At 36.6% G+C, this 20,168-nt stretch overlaps 2 protein-coding genes across 2 annotated transcripts in view; one reads left to right on the forward strand and one right to left on the reverse strand.

The window, feature by feature from the left end:
- Positions 1-4,091, reverse strand: part of LOC133518379 (maltase A1-like) — a 29,983-nt gene extending 25,892 nt beyond the window's left edge. The window contains exons 1-2 of the mRNA XM_061852055.1: positions 2,793-4,091; positions 195-341 (exon numbers count right to left, since the gene is read on the reverse strand). Of these exons, the coding sequence (XP_061708039.1) occupies positions 195-341; positions 2,793-2,859 (214 nt within the window). The 5' untranslated portion in view covers positions 2,860-4,091. The remainder of the gene's footprint in view (positions 1-194; positions 342-2,792) is intronic.
- LOC133518383 (uncharacterized) overlaps positions 1-20,168 on the forward strand; it is a 152,200-nt gene that overhangs the window by 80,547 nt on the left and 51,485 nt on the right. The window lies entirely within an intron of this gene.

The raw sequence follows: 20,168 nt of genomic DNA on the forward strand, positions 1-20,168 counted from the left end.
TGACACTGTCAATTCATCGTATTCATAGTAGACATTGATGCTATGTACCGTTGTTACTTACCGACCCAGAAATGTACAGGAAATGGTCAGTGTCAGGAGTCAATGTAAATTGTGAAAAAGTCACCTGCAGACACCAATATCTCCTTTATAAAATATGCCTATGTATATTAGATTTGTTTAAAAAAATTAAGTACCCTGTAAATCACCGATGCCGTCTCCATCGCTATCTTTAAAGGATCTCGGGTAAATCTGATATAGCACGCAGTGCTCCCACCAGTCCAAGGGCTTCAGCTCTGGGGGTTCAGGGCCTTGGGAAGACAGGACGCCCCAGGTGATGCCAACTGAGAAAAAAGAGGAAGCTTAAGATTATGAAGCAGTTGATACCGAAGTTGTACAGTCACGGACTTTAATTGTTGAGCCATTTAGGGTTCAAGCTAATGTGGTTGTCGTTACTAACGGTATGAAATGTCCAATGTGAAGTAAACCTCACAAATTAAAAAAACACACTCAGGCCAATTCGGACGTGCACTGAAATCAAATCGATATTCGGGCGTCTCACTCGCACTTATACATGTGCGGACAAGTATGAGCAAGATGAACGCGCAAATGATAGTAATTCCAATATCATTCTAATATCGGTTTGATGTCACTAACCTAACGGCGGATAAAAATATCTGGATGAACCATTATTTTATGAAAGATTATATTTTCTATTCCAACAATTTATAAATTAGACAAGGCAATAATTATATCCGGAATTCCATGCTATCGGCCCTTAACTTATAAATATTTACGGTAATTAAAATAGCTACAAGTTCAATACCCTTGATATTTAAATAATTATTATCACTGCGCAAGACGCATAACCAAAATTTTATGTGGACAAGGTACATTTAGCGAGGCCATCTGGTGGCGCAAGAAATAACGATCATTTTTACGTTATGTCCGAGATATAGGTACTTATTTTAGGCGCGAGGCCCTTCGGTCCGCGAGACCCTTCGGTCCGCGAGGCCGTAGGCGGTGGCCTACGTCGCCTACGGCTAACGCCACCTCTGCGGCGCCTTATGAAACAAAATCCTCCGCTGCATCTGTCTGTGTGTATGTTCGCGATAAACTCAAAAACTACTGAACGGATTTTCATGCCGTTTTCCACTAATCATAGAGTGATTCTTGAGGAAGATTTAAGTGTATAATTTGCTTATGTAGCCGTGCAAAGCCGGGACGGGTCGCTAGTATCTAATAATTGTACCTACAAGGGCACTTAATATTCGATAAACTTTTGCTATATTTTATCAAAAACATGAAAACCAATCGAAACTTGATTATAAGATTTATAAGTCTGAATTAAAATCGTTACTTTGAAGAGAAGTCTTAAGTGTAATAATGGAAACTTGCGAAATCTGGGCTCAGACAAAAAGTAGATTGATGGAACAAGGGCTGAACTGAAACTTAAATACTCGTATATTTAAATTGGGAATACGCTTTCGCCTCATTTCAATGTCAAGTTCAAATTTATGGATAAGACGAATTCCTAAATGAGCAACTTTTCAAATCTCGAATTTTTTAAGCTATTTTTCTGTCGCGCTGCTGTGAGCGGGAGTGCTTGCGTGCGATAAGGACAACTGCAGCTCGGACTAAAATTCCCACGCAAAAAAACTCAAAAATCGAGGTTTCGCTCTCGACTGTTTCCTGCTCCAAAACGCAACCAATCAATATGAAAATTTGGAAACTGCAAGAGGAAGAAATAATCTATGTCGCTACGTTTTTATTTGTTGCCATATTTGTATACTGCGCCTTTTTTGCAGTCAATTCAATTGAGCCGTTTTTGCAATTTTCGAGGCGCTGTAAGTTTCTTCAAAATAAAATAATCCGAAAAAGCAAAAGATAGCGGCACAGATATTGATGATGTTGATCTTATTTGCAAAATCATTGATCTAGGTTAAAAATCCAGGGAGGAAACAGTCGAGAGCGTTTGAATGGAAAAGTCGCAACTAGGAATTCCTCTTAAAGGTAAACAAATTAAAGACAATATCATCTTATTCCTTTAAACGAGCAATTTTTGTATATACAATGTGTTTGTTCACGTATAGCGGAGCCGTTAACCACGTATAGTACGATGAATTTTATCTACAAATCACCCCCCCAAACCTATGTTTTTTCTCAACCATTTTAAAACTACACTCTTTCAAAGTGTTATGGTGCCATACACTACTGCACTTGGTTAATGTACCATTATCTGCCCATTTACCTATCGCAAATCTATAAAATTATAATTATTCGATAGCTTATGAATTAGGGCATAAATTTGAAGCATAAATGTCTTAAAGCATTTTCCACAATTACTCGATAATTAATAACAAAGATAAAAATCGTCTTAAAAAATTTACTACATGTTATTCAATAAGATTAAAAAGAATCATAACAATAATATCAAGATGGTTTATCATTAGTAAAAATAATATATAAAAAATAAAATAAAATGCAATTAGTGTTTGTATCAGTGATTTGCAAAAAAAAAACCTAGTTAAGGACCTGTAATTAGTCAAAAGTGAATTGATTCCATTATGTTACAAATAAGAAACAAACACATTAATTTATGTTTAAGTTATATGCATGAAAGTATGTAATCGTATGCTGTAGACTTATATGTGTAAGAATTAAGTTCAATCAATAAAATACAGTACAATTTACATGGTTAATTTTCGTAACAAAAATAAATCAATTAACTTAAAACTAATCACAGCTGCTCTGCTTTTCAACTACGTATAATTATGTACAAATCACCCGTATACCTGCAATCCACCCCAACACCGCTATAACCGCAACTGTGATCGCCGAAATCTTCAGCACTTTCCCCATGTTGATTAACAACTGAGGCCCGAGGACAGACCCTTGCAGTACCCCCACGAAACAATCTTATCTGCGATTATATCCGCGATTACTGATTTATATGTATTCGCCTCGTATCATGTGTGTATCTGCGTATTATGCTACTAGATTTGTGGTGATTATTATGAGTCCTCATGTTATCTAAAGGTTATCAAAAAATAGCCATTTTTAGATATGGTTCGTTGCGTAACCGTTGATATTGTCAAAAGTCATTAGGTATCCAATTTTTTGTGTCAATAGTTTGTTTGTTGTAGTAAAATGGGTTTGAATCGTTAGTTTCATTCGTATTTGGAATAAGGTATACTACATATCTAAACTCAATGAGTAATATTAAAAACATGATATTTTACCATCCTTGTTCACAGATAAAATAAAAAGACACTATCCATAATACGCCAAGACAAGATAATATTACATTACGATACAAGTGCAATAAGTAGGAAAATCACGAGTGGTGATAAATTAAAATACGACCAAAGGGAGTGTTTTAAATCAACCGAATTACCTATTCGCACGTGTATCGTACAACGTTCTACATTTCCACGTAAAATGCTAATTACCGAACTAGTGTGCTAAAGTAGCACCATGTGAGCCTACTGAAATAGTTATTTACGATACAAGTGCGAAAAATAGGAAATTCGTAACGAGTGGCGATAAATTAAAAGACGACCGAAGGGAGTGTTTTAAATCGACACGAGTTGAGAAAATTAGCACCATATGTACTGTAAAAGCATTTAATACAATCCACGAAAAAAAAAACATTATAATAAACATATTCCTAATATCGACTCCATTACTTATGCATTGAAACCAAACTCAATAAAATCCCCAAAACGGTTTATAATTGTCGAGATCCGCAAAAGAGGGTATCTAACGGGTCCAAACGTGCCCTGAAGGGGCCCACAAACATCTACACATGAATAATAATAATAATAATAAAATACTTTATTGTGCACTACAAAGAAACATACATGTTACAAACAAAAAAAAAGGACATAAGTAAGTAGGTATCAACAGGCGGACTTACCGCTAAAAAGCGATCTCTTTCAGACAACCTTCAGATAGCGATTCAGTGGCTAGAAATAAAGTTATTGGGCAGTGCAAAACCACATAAGTGTAAAGTTTATAAAATAAGTAAATAGAAACTACAAACAATGAGAAATAAACTACATAAACTACATATATTATATAGGCAACAATAATACACTACATATATCTACACAAAATACATAAATACATAATGAGTAATCAAGCAAGAGAAAAATAACGACCAGGTAAGAAAAAGATATGAGTGTAAGGAGCATGACTAAGAGAGAGATAAATAGTGTTCTTTTAAACGTGTTTTAAAAATGGGTAGGGATGAATGATCATACCACAACCCTAAAATTGCTTGGAAAAGATCATATTTTAGTTGAAAACTGTGGTCGTCTTCAACCATATTCCAGTATTTGTCGAATTCTAAATTGGGACAATTATATTACCTTATGTATTTTTCCATGTTATTATTCCCTTTATTAATTATATTGATTTTTCGCGTGTTAACGCTTGCTGTTACTAATATTATATGATTTGTACAGATTTGGAGAACGCATTTACAACATGTGATATCGTAATACGTGTTATCTATAGTCGAGGGCATGACTGGTTCATTTTATATTATACCTGCCTACTATCTTAAACTTCCTTCGTTAGTTTATGTGTTATTTAGATTTTTTTTATATTGTTTCCACTATTTTCCCTTCTAGAATGGTATTTTTAAGTTCCGTATGGTGGCATAAGTGGACGCTATTAAATTTTTATTATCATTCAAAATTATCACTTAATAAAAGTCAATTCTACCAGACAACATAAGCAAATACTCGTAACTCAAAACTTGCATAGACTTACTTTTCCACTCTTGTGGATAAAATGCAACTTTCTCATCAGTTTATGAAGAATCAAGAGGGCAGAATAGTTATTTGTGCAACATGAGAGGAAAGTTGGTTTTTCTTGCGAGTGTTGATTTGAGTCCCGAGTAAGCGAAAGATTCTATAATTGAATCACGAGCGAAGCGCACTCGCTTCGCTCGTGATTCACTATTCTAAGTTAGAAACTTGAGCGTAGTGAGGGTCTCAAAAACACGAGATGTAAAATAACTTTGCTCTCGTGTGACACACACAACTTTTCACCTCAGTATTGAGGTACATATTAAAGGTTAAAAAAATTCAACATCAAGTACAGTTAACCACATTTATTTACATGCATGAATGAAAGCTATCGTCATTATGACGAAAGCTTCTAGAAATATTCCTGTATTCATGGCCTTCACTAAATTAAAAAGCTACTTTGTCTCACTCCCTGGAGTGACAAAAGTAGGCTTGTTCGAGCTGCTGAGGTGAAAAATAAATAAACACAGATCGACTTCTCCAACAGTAAGCTCATTTAGGTTTGCGTTTAGATACAGATAGCTGTGTAGATATACTCGTATCAAATATTCAAAATTGCGGACTCAGAACCAGCTATGTAGGCAGGATACAAGGCACTAACTGGTTAAGCTGGCCTATGAAGCCTGTTTTATTTGTATAAATTGAAGCTAGGAAGCTCAAACTCGAAACGCAGCCCTGTCGCATTAGCCCCGTCCGTATTCACTTCACGTCCGCTGTATCGAGCTCCGACGTTCAATATTTCGATTAAGTGTACGTGTGCGAGCTTAATTCCGCGGATTGTGACTGAAATGTTGATGAGGGGTGAATTATTGCCTGTTTAAGGAGCGGATAAATTGTTACTGACTTTCTTTCATACAGATGATTGTCCGTTGTTACTGATTTAAGTGTTCATGAATCATGATATTTAGGTTAGATTTGAAAATAATTAATTGTAGATGTAGTGCAGGGACGCCCGGCCGGAAGCAGGCGGGCTGTCGATCGCTCGATGCATTCATTCAGCCCAATTCCCTGAAGTTGGAGCTGCAGGTTACTGTCCCGGCGGCATTCCCCCACTATTCTCCTCAAATCTTCTCGTTTTCCTGCAGAACAGAAGGACATCTTTAAGTTCGACATCCTTTAGTTCGCTCTTTTAATGTATCACTTCCGAATATATTATGTCGCGGTGCCGCATACATAGTACATTCTACTAGTAAATGCAAACTGATCTCCTCCTTACCATACACATGATTGTCTGTTGATACTGGTTTAAGTGTTCATGAATCATGATATTTAGGTTAGATTTGAAAATAATTAATTACAAAAATATTTTGATTTCACAGAATGTCACTGTAATTATGATGAAGGGTGAAGTATTGCCTGTTTAAGGAGCAAATAAATTGTTACTGACTTTCTTTCATACAGATGATTGTCTGTTGATACTGGTTTAAAAGTTAATGATATGTAGGTTAGATTAGAAAATAATTAATTATATAAATATATGTCTTTCACAGAATGTGACTGAATGATGATGAAGGGTGAATTATTGACTGTTTAAGGAGCGAATAAATTGTTACTCACTTTATTTCATACAGATGATTGTCTGTTGATACTGGTTTAAGTATTATTTATATTTAGGTTAGATGAAAAAATAATTAATTACAGACAATTAAATATCTAGCTTTCACAAAATGTCCCTGAAATGATTATGAAGGGTGAATTATTGCCTGTTTATGAGCGGACAAATGGTTACTGACTCTCTTTCATACAGATTGTCTGTTGATTTCTTTTTTTTGCCACTTTCGTGTTATTTCTAGTCAGGATTGCCCTTTTTATCCTCATAGGAGAAAAAAAGCGGCCAAGTGCGAGTCGGACTCGCCCATGAAGTGTTCCGTAACATTTATGACGGATTGAAAAAAACTAGGTACTTACTAGATCTCGTTCAAACCAATTTCCGGTGGAAGTTTGCATGGTAATGTACATCATATATTTTTTTTTAGGTTTATCATTCTCTTATTTTAGAAGTTACAGAGGGGGGGGGGGGGGGGACACACACGTGTTACCAATTTGGAAGTGTCTCTCGCGCAAACTATTCAGTTTAGAAAAAAAAAATATTAGTAGCCTCAATATCATTTTTGAAGACATATCCATAGATACCCCACACGTATAGGTTTAATAAAATAAAAATAATTTTTTTTTTAGTTTTAGTTCTAAGTATGAAGCATCCCCAAAATGTATTGTTTTTTTTTTCTATTTCTGTGTGAAAATCTTAATGCGGTTTACAGAATACATCTACTTACCAAGTTTCAACAGTATAGATCTTATATTGAAGTTTCGGAAAAAAGTGGCTGTGACATACGGACGGACGGACAGACAGACATGACGAATCCATAATGGTTCCGTTTTTTGCCATTTGGCTACGAAACCCTAAAAAGTATCCCAAATTATCCATACATTTTTTAAACTTTCATTATTGTTACCGCCATACAAATTATATGGGGAGAGGGTAACACAGGAAAAAACTCTAGGACATTTTTTATGCCATTAGGATCGAAAGAGTTCGTGGTTATGAGTATAGAAAATATAAAATTTATGAAAGAATACAAAATTAATAAGGGTGCGATTTAAAAAAAAAACCCTCTGATAATAGGATGATTGTTAAGGTGATGCAATGCTTAGACTAGATTAGAAAATATTAATTTTCTCGAATTTCTTATCTTGTAATGTTAATTTGTAAAATGTGTAAATATTATAAAACAAATTGTATTATGATTTGCTTTTCAAACATAATTATTGTCACTAGTTACACATTATAAAACAAAGTTCCCTGCCGATGTTTGTATGTATGTATGTTCGCGATAAACTCAAAAACTACTGAACGGATTTTCATGCGGTTTTCACCCATCAATATAGTGATTCTTGAGAAAGGTTTAATTTAAGTGTATAATTTGTTAAGATTTTGTGTAACCCATGCGAAGCCAGAGCGGGTCTCTAGTAATACATATACATACATACATATAATCACGCCTATTTCCCGGAGGGGTAGGCAGAAACCACGGATTTCCACCTGCTACGATCCTGACATACCTCTTTCGCTTCCTTCACTTTCATACATGCTCGTCGGTTTAGGGTGCTCTCGACCTGGCCTTTCTTCAGGATTTCCCCGATTTGATCAGAGAAAGTCCGCCGAGTTCTACCCCTTTCAGCTCCCTCTTCTACTTCTCCCTTATACACTCTCTTTGTTAATCTTCTTGCACTCATTCTTTCCACGTGTCCAAACCATCTCAACATACCTTTCTCATTTTTTGTCACTATATCTTCGATAAGTCCACACTTTTCCCTTATCACACTAATTATATTTTGTAATTTCACACCACACACGCTCAACGCTCAACGCTAGTAATATAATATTGTAAAAAAATAAGTAGGTACTAAACTTTTTTCGCCCAGTCACTGGTAATGATTGCTTTCTCCATGAGATCCGGTGCAAAATATATTTATATTTTATGAAACAATTTATTTTCAATATATACACTTTCAAAGAGATATCCATCAAATAAATATTACCCATTAATGTAGAACTCCGATATCGTTTAACGCTACAATATTTAAAACGCAGCACACTCGTAATTTAAGCCTTTTAATTTGGGTCTAACCCAATTTTGATATAGCTGGTCCGATTCACCCCGCGTTGCTGATTAATTAACCCCGGCTTGATTAATGTATGAAAAAAGCATTAGGCGTTTGTACCGTGAATTATTTGGGCATTTTGGGCAAATTGGTTCCTTTTACAAGCTTTTTATTCAACTTGCCCTGTTAGTATTTAAGTTAGTCAGTGTGGGTCAAATCTTGAAAGTTAAATTTGACCCACATCCCGGTTTCCGATTGAGCTGAAAATTTTCATACATATGTATGTCGGGTGACAATGCAATATTATGGTACCATCGAGCTGATCTGATGATGGGGAGAGGAGTTAGCCATACGAACTGCGTGATGAAACAACGCAACCTAATTGTGTTTGGGGTTTTTAGAATTGTCTCGATGACTTCGATATTACACTTACAAATTACAACCCCTCTGGTGTTGCTGGGTGTCCATGGGCAACGTTTATTTTTATTTTATACTACGTCAGTGGCAAACAAGCATACGGCCCGCCTGATGGTAAGCAGTCTCCGTAGCCTATGTACGCCTGCAACTCCAGAGGAGTTACATGCGCGTTGCCGACCCTAAACCCGCCCCCCCCCCCCCCTCGTTGAGCTCTGGCAACCTTACTCACCGGCAGGAACACAACACTATGAGTAGGGTCTAGTGTTATTTGGCTGCTGTTTTTCTGTAAGGTGGAGGTACTTCCCCAGTTGGGCTCTGCTCTAGAACTGGAATGACATCCACTGGCTGTGCCCTTCCACACAAAGCGAGATGACATTCACAATGCCCATACCTCTCTTTCAGACGTAGTTTAAGGACGTACCCGGGTCGCTTACCAACAAGCGATTCCGCTGCTCATTTTCCTCCTGAATAATTAAAAAAAAACGGACAAATGTGAGTCAGACCCGCCTACCGTTTCGTACTTTTTAGTATTTGTTGTTATAGTGGCAACAGAAATACATTTACTCTTTGGGTATGGAACCCTAAACCCTAAAAATGATTTCTTTATTGAATTCCTCTTTATATTGGAATGCGGTAAAATTGCAAGGCAGTTGCAACCTAATGACCATTTTTCATCATCTAGATAACAATATAATGAGCCATGATGTAAATCAGTTCTGTACCCCTAGTGTAAATTTAATCGACATCATAACGTGACGAACGCGTTTGCGTTAAGTCCCATTTTGTATAGGATTTTGAGTTTCCAAAACGTCCCGCTTGGCGCGCTCTTTCTAAATCCAATACAAAATGAGACTAAACGCAAACGCGTACGTTACGTTTCGAAATCGAATTTATTTACACTAGGGGTACTGATCGCATGCACCGATAGTCCGTCGTGAAGTGAAGCAATATTTATCTTTCCTGGAATGTTAATTATGACACATTACTCGTACTGTAGCGATCGTGGTGTGATAAAAAAGTGCATATTTCTGTGTTAAATGATGTAGGTACATATATGACGTGACATTATTTCTTATGCTGACATTCATTTTGTAACATAAGTACTCAATTGTTAATTCATTTATTTTCTACCTCAATGACGACCCGTTCTTGGTGAATTTATTTCCTAAATAATTGTTTTTAATTCATTAATTTCATTACTTAACTGATGCCATTCAATTATAATTTATAATTTTTATTTTTATTTTTGGACGACCGGTCTGGCCTAGTGGGTAGTGACCCTGCCTTCAAATCCTGGTAAGGGCATTTATTCGTGTGATGAGCATGGATATATGTTCTTGAGTCATGGGTGTTTTCTATGTATTTATAAATATTTATATATTATATATATCGTTGTCTAAGTACCCTCAACACAAGCCTTATTGAGCTTACTGTGGGACTTAGTCAATATGTGTAATAATGTCCTATAACAAAAAAAAAAGAAAACTTTAGTAATTTCGAATGAATTATTAATTGTCACTTATCTTTTATATGTATATCAAACTGACGATCACAATATAAATTTCTAAGAATTTACAACGCGTAATAGTTTTAAATGAAATTGTATATTGTGAGATAAATAAATCATATCATATCATACTTTAGAACTGTGGAACAGCCTGCCCTTAGATATTAGGTGCGCGAAAACTCTTCAAAGCTTTAAAACCCTACTGAAAAATCATTACTTGTCTCTTTATTAATGTGCCGCTGTGTAATATTATGTATGTATGTATATTTAATATAGGTATGTATTGTTATATTTATATGTTTATTTAAATTGGAAATGTACTGTATGCACTGTCTGCTTAATGTATGTGTAATTTTCCCATTCCTCTAATTCATTCGTGCCCTACCTGTTCTAAAAACTTACTGTTCTTTATATCCTGCTACCCTAAGGTTGTCTGGAAGAGATAGCTTACAGCAATAAGACCGCCTGTTGCTACCTTTCTTTACATTTTAAATCTGTTTTTAAATTTGTTTTCTTTGTGGTGCAATAAAGAATATTTACGTACTTACTTACTTACTTACTTACTTTAGGTAATTTATCCATTATGAACGTCTATAATTTAGGAGGGTTTTTACTTTGCTGGAATGAGATTGAAACAATTTGAGACGTTAAGTTGTGCCAATAAGATAGATAAGGAGATCAGTTCTTTCAAATTATTGTTCTGAAATCGTTATGGATATGATCTGGTCCAGAATTATTACTGTTAACAGCTGTTAGATCATATCCATAAAAGTTTTGTATCGAGAAAAGGGTAGCATTTGATCACAATATCTCACCTGATGGTAGCTAAGTGCCTAGTAAAGCACTCAAAGCTCTTCATACAAGGTGTAGACTCCGGTTGGAGCAAAGAGCTATGGAAACTTAGCAGGAGACAACTCCAAATTATAATAGGGGTGTTACGGACCATTATGGGGTCAAAGGAGTTTTGGCCAGGATGGGACACTCCGACAACACCGATTGTCGAATGTGTGGTGAAGAGGAAGAGACAGTAACACACCTAATGTGTGAATGTCACGCCCTCGCCAGACAAAGAAAGAAGGACTTTGGAGCAGGCTATCTGGAACCAAAGGAATTCAAAAGGCTACCCATAAGCTCCAGCACTCGGCACATGGAAATGGTCAAAAAAGCTCTTGAGTAGCTAATGGATCTTTCCTTAGGGGGCAACTACACAAAATATCCCTATGGGTCGAAGTGTATCCACAAGGGCCCCCGAAAATTAGAAGATAAGATAAGCTAAGTGCCTATGCAGACTAGGATGGAGCATGACCTAACTGAAAGACTTCTATTCACTTCTTCTTCTTCCTCGCGTTGTCCGTTGTACCGAAAATCATTGTTGGTACTTTTATAGCTGACTGTACATTTCTTTCCACAGGCAACTATTACTCAGCAAGCCAATTCTAAAAACCCCAAACACAATTGGGTTGTGTTGTTTTATCACAGAGTTCCCATGGCCACCTCCTGTCTCCATCATCAGATCCGCTCGATGGTGCCATAATATTTCATTGTCACCATATGTATACAAAATTTCAGCTCAATCGGAAACCGGGAAGTGGGTCAAATTTAGTTTCCAAGATTTGCCCCTAAAAACATACATACTAACAGAGCAGGTTAAATAAAAGCTTGTAAAAATACGGTAGGTTATTCCTTAAACCAAACATAGCAAGCATTTACGTGGTTTTGTATTCAAATAGATAATAGCGATAAGACATAATAAGAGATGATAAAACTCCAATTATTTTTATTGAAATGTAATAGGTTTTGCTGTTTGGTTGAGGATTTGGTGCAAGTAATGAGCTGGAACGATTAGTATTTCCATATATTCACATTAATTAGGTACAACTAATATTTTTGTCTAACTACTTTTCTCTCAAGAATCATCAAGGCAAGTTTAACATACCCAAGCTCAATGAGGTTGCATTATTTTATCACTAGATTCCTATGGCTACATTCATTACATTCATGGTTTCATTTCTCCACCATCATCATCATCATCAGATCAGCTCGTCTTCCATAAGTATGCCAAGTCTGGGCTCAATTGGATGCCAAAAAGTTGTCAAAAAATGGTTTGCAAATTTGCGACGTAGGTTATAACTAAAGCGCTGGTGGCCTAGCGGTTAAAGCGTGCGACTTGCAATCCGGAGGTCGCGGGTTCAAACCCCGGCTCGTACCAATTAGTTTTTCGGAACTTATGTACGAAATATCATTCGATATTTACCAGTCGCTTTTCGGTGAAGGAAAACATCGTGAGGAAACCGGACTAATCCCAACAAGGCCTAGTTTACCCTCTGGGTTGGAAGGTCAGATGGCAGTCGCTTTTGTAAAAACTAGTGCCTACGTCAAATCTTGGGATTAGTTGTCAAGCGGATCCCAGGCTCCCATGAGCCGTGGCAAAATGCCGGGACAACGCGAGGAAGAAGAAGAAGAGGTAACTAAAATTGAATTGATTGATTGATGAAAGGAACAGATATAAGATTCATAAAATGGTCTTGGTCTAACTCTATGCGATGTAATATCACGTGTAAGTTTGTTTTTTGTGCCTCTTTTTTATTTTATGATTTCATTTGCCTGTATCTAATTTTTGACACGAATATACTATTTCTAGTTCTATTTATTTTTGAAGGGTTTAACGTTCTAATCACTTACGACGACCGGTTTGGCCTAGTGGGTAGTGACCCTGCCTACGAAGCTGATGGTCCCGGGTTCAAATCCTGGTAAGGGCATGTATTCGTGTTATGAGCATGGATATTTGTTCCTGAGTCATGGGTGTTTTCTATGTATTTAAGTATTTATAAATATTTATATATTATATATAACGTTGTCTAAGTACTCTCAACACAAGCCTTATTGAGCTTACTGTGGGACTTAGTCAATTTGTGTAATAATGTCCTATAATATTTATTAATTTATTTAATCACGACGGCAAAGTGAATAAGGATCATAAGGAGTAATGCTATTTCTTTCATTGCCTGTCGCTGTTACATGCTCAGTCCGAATGATTTAGATTTATTTGCTAAATATCGGAAGATTACATTATAAATAATAAAGATAGATATATACAGATGATTACTATAACTAGCTTATATCTAAAATAGGCCCTTGAGGTACTGTACCAAGGATACTGGCGGCAATCCTCGTTGTATCGCAATACTGATACGTTGTGCGAGGAAGCCGCCAGCTCTTCGGTCACCAAACGTCAACCAGACGTTTCGCGATTTCTCCAAAAAACTTGTGCGCGCTGGGACCTAGAGTTTCAACGCCAAATGGTACAAAATGGTACTCTCTACCGAGGCTCTTATATTTATTACGTTTCAAAATTTCGGCGCTTTCCGCCGCTGCGCCCGCTTTTACATTATTTCTTAGTCATTATAACTTACATTGGTGTCGATTTATAAGAAACCATACCTATTGTGATCACTTTTCATCCTTTGTGTCATCTTTAGTGTCAATTACACAGTCCCCGATAGTGTCATGACTGTTCATACACTTATCGCTGTCTTTTTTACTTTGGACCTCAAATCACGTCGTTATTTTAATGGAAGCGTAATCGTTTAGACTTGATTTTCTTTTTGGGAAATATTCCATTAATCATATCTACATAAATACTTACATTATTTGGATATTATATGTAATGTTGTTTACGATCATGTATGGATAAGATCTTATCATTAATATTTTGTTTATTTATCATTCAATGTTATAAAACTATGTTATGGCGTTGAAACTTTAGGTCCATGGGGTCCCAGCGCGCACAAGTTTTTTGGAGAAATCGCGAAACGTCTGGTTGACGTAACTGGTGACCGAAGAGCTGGCGGCTTCCTCGCACAACGTATCAGTATTGCGATACAACGAGGAAATGCCGCCAGCATCCTTGGTACAATGCCTCAAGGGCCTATTTTAGATATAAGCTAGTTATAGTAATCATCTGTATATATCCATTATGTATATTGTTATTGTAAAAAAATAGAATAATTATAATGTTATAATATTTTTTTTTGATGAAGTTATTTGGGTTTAAAGTTAATGATCAAATAACAGAGCAAGTCAAAATCCACGTTTTCGCGCATTCATTGCATGCGGACGTGAACGGGTTACGTTTGTAGCCAATTATATGTTTTTTCTACTTTGTAGCCCACCGTCTTTCCGGTCGCTGGCAGTGAACGTGTTAATAGTGGCAAGGCCATACAAAAACGGACCAAAATACGGTCCAATAAATATTGTTAAGCAAGAGATAAAAGACACCCATTTCTGATAAGGTATTTTGACGCTAGAACGGAGTGAGCGCACCAATAGTTCGAGTCAGAATGGGTTCTTTTCACCCGACTATTTTATTTGGAATATTTTACTTACTTACGTGTATATTTTACTTACTGCTGTGGCACAGCGACCCGAAGTGGATCTTGGCCTCCGACACCAAAGACCGCCATGCTTCTCTGTCCAAAGCCGTTTCTGTCCAGTCGACGGCGCCGAGTTCGCTAAGGTCTTTTTGCACTTCATCTCTCCAGCGGTGTTTATTTTACAATACATTTTTTTTAATATACTACGGTGGTGGTAAACACGCATATGGCTGCCTGATGGTAAACAGCATCCGTAGCCTATGTACGCCTGCAGCTCCAGAGGAGCTACATGCGCGTTGCCGACCCTAACACTCCGCACCCTTGTTGAGCTCTGGCAAACTTACTCACCGGCAGGAACACAACTTTATGAGTAGGGTCTAGTGTTATTTGGCTGCGGTTTTTATGACTAAATATATATATAGATTTTTTTGAGGATACTTTATTACGTCCAAAGATCATTTTCTATATGTCTTTCCCATCACGGAACAATGGTATTCCGGACCTTTGGGAGGCGTGCGCGGAGCCGAAGCCAACACGTAAAGCCCCTTTTGTCACTTTAATGAAATGTAAGGGGTACACCGAGCGGATGCTGCCCTTGCCTGAGTCATGAGACGCACGCAGAGGCAGCATCCGCCAGGGTGTAAAGACTATTTGCGAGTTGATGACTCAAACATGAACTGGGCTATTGGGTGAAAGCGATGGATTAATTACTGGGCTATGGGATAAAAAACTATTATTATTATTGATTTGTTTTTATTGAATGTATTATTATTAGTTGTAAAATTGTATTTTATTTTGACTTGTAAAATGTACCTTTATTTTACCAATAAAATCTACTAATAATCTACTAATAATTATTATCTACTACTCGTTCATGATAATTATCTTTATGAATATTGGATATAGGTCATATCAGTTGTGAAACTGCCTGCCTGCTTATTAAATAATAAATATATAAATAAAATCTGTATCTGTATCATCGTCTACTATTTTTACAAACAAATATATGTTTCTACAGTTTGCGCTCTAAATATATGTTTCTACAGTTTGCGCTCTAAATATATGTTTCTACAGTTTGCGCTCTAAATATATGTTTCTACAGTTTGCGCTCTAAATATATGTTTCTACAGTTTGCGCTCTAAATATATGTTTCTACAGTTTGCGCTCTAAATATCTGGCACACATTGTTTTACATCTATGCACATATCTTTTTGTAAACCTATTACATTATATCCCTTAACTGTACTACTTATAAGATAAACGAAAACACGAGATAGCGAGAGTTTTCAGCTGACCGCGCACATATTACCGGTGTCTTCCGGTCCGATGGTTGTATTATCATAATAAGGGATATCTTGCACTATAACATTATAGATATCGGCGGCCGATTGAAAAATCAGGCCGATCGTAAAGTTCCTGCGAATTATAAACTGAAATAAATGTCATATACTAAGAAAAAACAATCCCAATGCAATTTATGATTGCTGAAATTGCATTGGATTTTAAAATATTGCAAGCAAAAGTATTTTAACAGGTTATCGGTAAAATAGTGTTATAATTTGATACAGTACAATTCCCTTTCTAACTTCAAAATTATAACAAGAAATTGAAATCTTTTCCAATATCAATCCCAACCGTGGAATTAATTCAATAAGAAATAACCTACCAAAATAAATATCAATCCAATAAACCAAATTGCCCAGGCTACGAAAAAATTCGGTTACGGCTACGCCGTAGAGGGTCTACGCTACGGGCGTAGCGGGGCGCGGGGTGAATGACCTGGAGGTATAATGGCGGGTCGATAGCCGCGCGCGGGACACGTCTTAGAAGAAGCGGGTCAATTAGCGTGTTTGGCTCGGGTTTTGCTATTCTGTTTTGGTTTAATTGGTGCCTGTATTTTGTTACATACAAAAGTTATGTAAGTTTAACTGTTTGGCTTGGATAGTATTACATTATTTCAGTTTAAATTGAGCAGTAGTTTACATATTTATTTAGACTCAATTCGTTACTAGAATAGAGTATTATTTACTAAGCGTTTGTCTTAATCTATCATTTTTACGTATGTATTTCTTAGAAACAGATAAAACATACTTTAATGAACAGAAGCTTATATCGCGTTTATGAAGCAGGGATTTTAAATGTAGAGTGACTCGAATATATTTTGTTTTCAAACCTCCTTTATTGCCATATGCTTTAAAACTTGATTTATATTTGTACTTTAAAAACGCAAATCAGTGGATTTCATTAAAATGAAAATGACCTCTTTTAAATAAACGTGCTCGACATTCTAATGCCCAAAATATGACACTCTTTTTTTAATACTAAGTAATTACACAAATAGATTATGTACCTTAAAATCGGAATACCTACTTCAAATTAATAGATAGATTAATAGAACACCTACTTTTTACTAAATACCTCAAAAAAGAAAACGACACGAGTTGCCTATTCGCACATGTATCGGACATTTTACAGTACATATGGCCCTTTAAATTTTCTACATGGTTACGCAATGTGCTAATAAACGCACTAGCACCATCTGTACTGTAAAAGTATATACTTTCGACTTTCGACGACCGGTCTGGCCTAGTGGGTAGTGACTGAGCTATGAAGCCGATGGTCCCGGGTTCAAATCCTGGTAAGGGCATTTATTGGGCAAGGGCATGGGTGTTTTCTATGTATTTAAGTATAGTATAAATATTTTTACATTATATATATCGTTGTCTAAGTACCCTCAACACAAGCCTTATTGAGTTTACTGTGGGACTTAGTCAATTTGTGTAATAATGTCCTATAATATTATTAAAATACTTAGTCATGTCTTTTAAAATACACGTGTATCTTACTTATTTCGTTTTCGAAATGAAAAACATCCTTGTACTGTTCTTATCAGGCATTGCTTAAATCGATTAAACTCTTAGAACTATTATTGGACAGGTAAATTAACTACCTATTTATTGAACAAAATGTGACACAAAATATCCAATGCAAAGGCGAAATTATAACTTTTTTTTTTTAATTAAAAACTGATCGGCGATTGGCTCTAGTCACACCTGATGGAAAGTGAAGACAGGGCCTAAGATGGAGCTCACCGGTTCAGTAGTAGCCTATTCACTCTTGCTTTAAAGAGACCGAGGTCATATTTATCGGGGAATACAGATGGCGGGAGCGCATTTACGGTAAGAGCTAAAAATTACGGCTTAAAACCTACCCTTACCCGCTCCTCGTAACAACTACCACTGCCTTACAGCTTAGGATGAGAGTAGACGTATCGGGGCGTCGTAAACGCTTTTTATACCGTTTGCTGTCTCACCGCTAATCGGACACTTGTGTCAAAATAAAAGAATATTCTCGATTCTGTCTTGTTCAGAGGGTTTTTGTCTTTTTGAGTACTTGTAGGTAGCTCTTGAATTAGCACTCTTTTTGACGAGTTCAAAAAAGGAATTTTTTGATAGAAACAAATTGCGGGCACGCTGATGAGAGGTGCATAATCTTGTAATTTAACTTAGTAGACTTACTAAGTAGATGATTTCAATAGTATTACATTTTATAAATAAATACTGCAATAACATATTTTACAGTACATATGGTGCTACTTTATAGCACTAGTGCGAAAATTAGTATATTACGTTACTGTGTTGAACATTTAAAGGGCCATATGTACTGTAAAACGTTGTACGATACATGTGCGAATAGGTAATTCGCAACTCGTGTCGATTTAAAACAATCCCTTCGGTCGTGTTTTAATTTATCGCCACTCGTTTCGAATTTCCTATTTTTTGCACTTGTATCGTAATGTACTATTATATGGTGCTACTTTACCGCACTAGTGCGATAATTAGCACATTACGTAACTATGTCGAAAATTTAAAGGGCCATATGTCCCTGCCTATGAAGCCGATAGTCCTGGGTTCGAATCTCGGTAAGGGCATTTGTGTGATGAGCACAGATATTTGTTCCAGAGTCATGGATGTTTTTTTTATGTATTTTTATATTATATACATCGTTGTATGAGTCAACCCAAGCCTTCTTGAGTTTACCGTGAGGCTTAGTCAATTTGTGTAAGAATGTCCCTATAATATTTTATATGTATTGTAAAATGTTGTACGATACATGTGCGAATAGGTAATTCATTCCATCCATCCTATTTTTCGCACTTATATCGCAATGTACTATTATACTCTATTTAAATGCATATCTTAACGTATCGTTCACTTTTCATGAAATGTGTAATGTATGGAAGATAGAGGTGAGGAATGCAATCTCCATGTACCAAAAAGTGTCCGTTAAAAAAACTTAAATAGGTGGCGCTACAATACGTAGAATATTTGAAAAAATCAAATCATAGACAGCGCACTTCACTCCGTCAATAACGCCTAGGTTCTTAGCTACTCTAGCGCTACTCTGGAGAGATTTGGAACTATTATTTATAGCTGAAAGCTGGACACTTTTTCAACAGTTCTGCTTATGGAGATTGTATTCCTTACCTTCACCTTCCATAGTGTAATGGTTAAAAATTTTGGTTCCAACCTCGCTGGTGCAGTATATCGTGCCATTCACGAAGACGCGTGCCTTTACTCGTAATGCCATGTTATTAAAGGTTAGATTTGATAAATCTGCGCGTCATCGTGGATGACACGAACTATAAAGAGCAGAAAAATCATCCGACAAAAATTCAGAGGCGAACCAGAATATCGAACAAAGTTTGCTCAATGGAAAACACGATCGAATCTCCGCGCATATGCATAGTTTTTATAATATGTATGTATATTGATATTATATTTATGTATATAATATAGGTACTTATATAGCAATATGTCTTTAAATATCCCACTTCTGATATGTGAAGAATCAAAGTCCTTAGTACAAACAATTACTTTTATTTTACTCCAAGTTCTTACTTCGCCACTCTTCAACAATCTTAACAAACAGTAGAATTCGTACTAAATGTTACTGGTTCAAGCGCCATAGCGAGAATGAATCTTCCACCCCATGGTATGTTATATTTAGGGTCTCCCCAAACTAGTCGACGCCGTTTCGGCAAATCGCGTACGGAAAAAGCTTTATGTCAACGCAATAAGAGCGAATAAGTCGTAAATCGGTTCGGCCCACGCGAAACGACGTCTTTCGACGGGAAAACGGCGTTTTGCCGTAAAGCTGTTCGCATTCGTACGACGCTGTTTGCAGCCTACCGCACACGTTCGCATTCATAAATCTCCTTATACCGCCGTACGGTGCCGGAAAGAGTTGAACGGCTCCGATCACGGCCGAGTACCTACGATAAGGACCGGTCAGAGCTGGCGGAAGCCGATCAGCGTCTTCGACGGCCGAACATAGCTGACGACGGCCGAACAGAGCCGATGACGGCCATAATAATCGTAAAACATTTTTGGATCGAGTCTCAACCGAGGATATCGTAAATTAAATTCACCTTCACTTAATCTATATTGC

This window comes from Cydia pomonella, chromosome 5 (assembly GCF_033807575.1).
Source record: "Cydia pomonella isolate Wapato2018A chromosome 5, ilCydPomo1, whole genome shotgun sequence".
NCBI lineage: Eukaryota > Metazoa > Arthropoda > Insecta > Lepidoptera > Tortricidae > Cydia > Cydia pomonella.